This window comes from Mustela nigripes, chromosome 1 (assembly GCF_022355385.1).
Source record: "Mustela nigripes isolate SB6536 chromosome 1, MUSNIG.SB6536, whole genome shotgun sequence".
NCBI classification, from domain to species: domain Eukaryota; kingdom Metazoa; phylum Chordata; class Mammalia; order Carnivora; family Mustelidae; genus Mustela; species Mustela nigripes.
Window position 1 is genome coordinate 14,716,568 of NC_081557.1, and position 4,421 is coordinate 14,720,988.

The 4,421-nt window shown below is 36.0% G+C and overlaps 1 protein-coding gene across 1 annotated transcript; it reads left to right on the plus strand.

Moving 5' to 3' along the window:
- Positions 1-3,098: 3,098 nt before the first annotated feature.
- LOC132010569 (olfactory receptor 4S2) lies at positions 3,099-4,031 on the plus strand. Its single transcript, XM_059388374.1, has one exon. It carries the CDS (start codon positions 3,099-3,101, stop codon positions 4,029-4,031), a length of 933 nt encoding a protein of 310 aa, XP_059244357.1.
- The last annotated feature ends 390 nt before the right edge of the window (positions 4,032-4,421 follow it).

Consider the following 4,421-nt stretch of genomic DNA (forward strand, 5'->3'; position numbering starts at 1 on the left):
TTTCTTCTAAGTGAGAGCCAAACAACATAATTAACAGTTATCAAAAACTACTAGTTCTATAACCAAGAAGACATTACACCAACTCTATCTGAAAGAAAAAAACGTAATCCTGCCTTTCTCGGCGACAAAGATTTTAGAGAAGACAAAAATGACAACAAGCCTCTAGATAAAGATACTGGCAGGGTTACCATTAAAATACTGCATTCCCTTAATGTTCAATTAAAACAGACATAAGTAAGAGTACACAATGTATAATGCTTCTAAAAGAATTCATTATCCAATCTATACTATTCAAATATTAGCAACAGGGTATGTTTCCATTGAACCACTTAATGTATTCCTATAGTACAGCCAAAGAGACGCACACACATTAACAGTCATTACATGCTCATAGTTTGGGGACTTTGAAATGGTAAATATTCATGGTGTGTAAAAAAGCATGATACATAACTACGATCTTAATTACATTAAAATGCTTACTTTTGTAGATACACACATGGGACCTAGAAGTCAAACTGTAAACTGCTTGTGATTATGGGTGACTTTGTTCTTTGCTTCTTGTGTTTTTCAATTTCCTTTTATGCACATGTTAACTTTTAAAAAACAAATTTTTAAAACCTATAAAAACAAAACCCTACTAGTTCTCAGACCTTTAAAACTGAAAGGTCCTTTCAGTGAAAGTAGCTGGACATTTATTTATTGATTGTTTGTTTGTTCATTAGTTTTTGTTCTTTTTTAATTCAGAGGGATAAAAAGAGGAGAAAGAACATGTAAAAGCAGGGGGTATTCTTGAGTCTAAACTTGAATTATTATTACTACTATGATCTTTACCATTGATATTATCATTAATTCATGCCACATAAGAGAAAGCACATTTGTAATTACTACTCCATCAGCCATAATACACAGATCTGAGAAAACACAGCCATGCAGTTTCCCAAAAGCTGGAAGAGCCAGTCACAATGTTGCAATAAAGGGACAGCTGAGACGGAGTATAGTAGAAGCTATATGTGTTACATGTGACAGACCCAGAGGAGATAGGTCCTCTGACAGACAAAATTCCTGATCATGGCCTATGATACTGTACAATGCCAACCTAACATACCACTAAAGGAATTATTTCTATCTGTGGCATACTTTGAGGAAGAACTTGTACATTTAAATCAAAACTATTACACAAACTCCTTTCTACATGTAACTTCTGGTGAACTCACTAGAGCACATGAAGTCTCAGCCCTGAGGATGCATCCAATATTGTTCTCTTCCTAAATACATTTGAAATATTTCCAGGATGTTCTCCTCAAATGTCTAATGCATCCTGACGAAGAGACCAATATAAACAATATGAAACCCAAAGATTAAAAGGATGATGAATGGAAGACCCAGGTGCCAGCTGTGGCTACCACATAGTTTTATACAAGAAAAATAAAGTGAACTAAATCTTGTTTAAAAAAAAAAAAAAAAGATGACAAATGAATTAGTGAAATTAAGGACAGAGTCCTTCCTACCCAGCCGCCCTCATTTGAATTTTTCATTTTTTAATTAACAGGCAGATGTTTAAAAGTAATTTTTAAGGGATTCTCAAAAACTGGGTTTGAAGATGAGAAATCACCCAAGATTTCACTTCCGCTCCTTTCAAATCCAACAGTTCTTGATGTGTCTCTGCAGTTCCCTTCATTGCTTTATCTTATTTTGTCTCTGCCTCTTCATAAAGGTTTCATGGCTATTCCAGGCTGACATAATGGATTTAATTTCATAGTAGAAATAGCTGCTCATATAATAGATGGTAATGAAACTAAAATTTTCTCATATCACAAATGGGATAAAAGAAGACTCTTGAAGCTGAATGATTTATTTATAAAATGTCAGCACCATTGTCTCTAAAGGAGACATGTACCATTTTTGTCCTCTAACTATACCCAACACCTCTTGAGTAAAAGGCCTTGATATCAAATAGGGAAACACAAATTCATTTACTCAAAGATCAGAGTATTCTAAGAGAACCTGCAGACATCATCCACACTCAACTACTTGAACATTCATGGCAGTATTCAGAAGGGAAAATATGGGGGTATGTTTTCACATCTGTGACAAAAATAAGATAAGCTTTTCCAGATATATAAAAAAATATCATATTCCCCAACACTGAATTGTTTTAAAATTAAGTCAACTGCCTTATACAAAATTAAGGGGGTTGGGGTAAATTGGAAGGGGAGGTGAACCATGAGAGACTATGGACTCTGAAAAACAATCTGAGGGGTTTGAAGTGGTGGGGGGGTGGGAGGTCGGGGTACCAAGTGGTGGGTATTACAGAGGGCACAGATTGCATGGAGCACTGGGTGTGGTGAAAAAATAATGATACTGTTATGCTGAAAATAAATAAATGAAAAAAAAAACCCACTAAATGTTCTTCAACATGGATAGAACTGAAGGTTATTATGTTAAGTGAAATAAGTTAAGTATAGAAAGTAAAGTATCATATGGTATCACTCACATGTGGGATATAAGCAATTGCACAGAGAATCATAGGGGAAGGAAGGGAAAACTGAATGGAAGAAATCAGAGAAGGAAACAAACTATGAGAGATCTGGAGTCCAGGAAACAAATTGAAGGTTACAGAAGGGGAGGGGGTGGGGGGATGGGAAAACGAGTGATGAATATTAAGGATGGCATGTGTTGTGATGAGCACTGAATGTTAAATGCAATTAACAAATCCTTGTACAACCTAACACTAATGATGTAATATATATTAGCTGTTTGAACAAGAAAAGAACTACTAAATTTTGAGAAACAAACGAGAAAAAAATTAAAGGTGGGAAATTCTTCATTAGATGTGTGACTTGGAGAATTTGCTCTAATGTTAAATTGCTTCCTCATCTAACATAAATGAATGACTAAACATGAAAGTATGATGATCAAAATATATAACCCTTAATTTCTCTAAGGATACATGCCAAGAAGCAGTAAATATCCATTTTTACATTTCCAACTACCATGATTCTCCACTTATTTTGAGTCATAAGTACATGTTCCCTGTTATATTTTTCTTTCAGATAATTTCATTGTCTCTTGGGAACTTGCTGTGCTAGAGTAATTCCATGGAAAAAATAAACAATGTGACTGAATTCATTTTCTGGGGTCTTTCTCAGAACCTAGAGGTTGAAGAAGTTTGTTTTGTGGTGTTTTCTTTCTTCTACATGATCATTCTTCTGGGGAATACCCTCATCATGCTGACCGTTTGCATGGGAAACCTTTTTAAGGTTCCCATGTATTTCTTCCTCAACTACTTGTCTTTTGTGGATATTTGTTACTCTTCGGTCACAGCTCCCAAGATGATTGTTGACCTATTAGCCAAGAGCAAAACCATCTCCTATGTGGGTTGCATGCTGCAACTGTTTGGGGTACATTTCTTTGGTTGCACGGAGATCTTCATCCTTACTGTTATGGCCTATGACCGTTACGTGGCTATCTGTAAACCCCTACACTATACGACCATCATGGACAGGGGCAGATGTAATAAAATGTTACTGGGGACCTGGATAGGTGGGTTCTTTCACTCCATTATTCAAGTGGCTCTGGTAGTCCAGTTACCTTTTTGTGGACCCAATGAAATTGATCACTACTTTTGTGATGTCCATCCTGTGCTGAAACTTGCCTGCACAGATACATATGTTGTCGGTGTTGTGGTGACAGCCAACAGTGGTACCATTGCTCTGGGGAGCTTTGTAATCTTGATAATTTCCTATACCATCATCCTGGTATCCCTGAGAAAGCATTCAGCAGAAGGCAGGCGCAAAGCACTCTCCACTTGTGGCTCCCACATTGCTGTGGTCATTATCTTTTTTGGCCCCTGTACGTTCATGTATATGCGTCCTGATACTACCTTTTCAGAGGATAAGATGGTGGCTGTATTTTACACCATTATCACCCCCATGTTAAATCCCCTGATCTATACACTGAGAAATGCAGAAGTGAAGAATGCAATGAGAAGACTGTGGAGCAAGAGAGTTTTCTCAAAAGCTAATGGTTAATAGTTGAAGGTAACAATTTAACCTGGATGATCTTAAATTTTCTTTTCTGCTCAACAAAGAGAGTAGTGAAAACCTCATAGGGTTTTTGAAAGGACAAAAGACAGAATAACACTTTAATAATACCTGAGGTATTATTTATCATTATTATTATATTTATTTTAATATTCCATAGGTAGATAAATGTTCTGAATTATCTAGGCCAGAGAAATCTTATTAAACAGAAACTCGGGACGATGATACTGACTCCTTTTGTTTTCTCTTCCCCATTTTGGAATTTCTGTCATTTTCCTTTGATTGAGAGTCTACTATGAAGTATTTAAGGCTATTTTCTAGATTTAGAACTCTGATAGAAACATATTGAGTACTCAAATATGTATATGTTGCATGCAC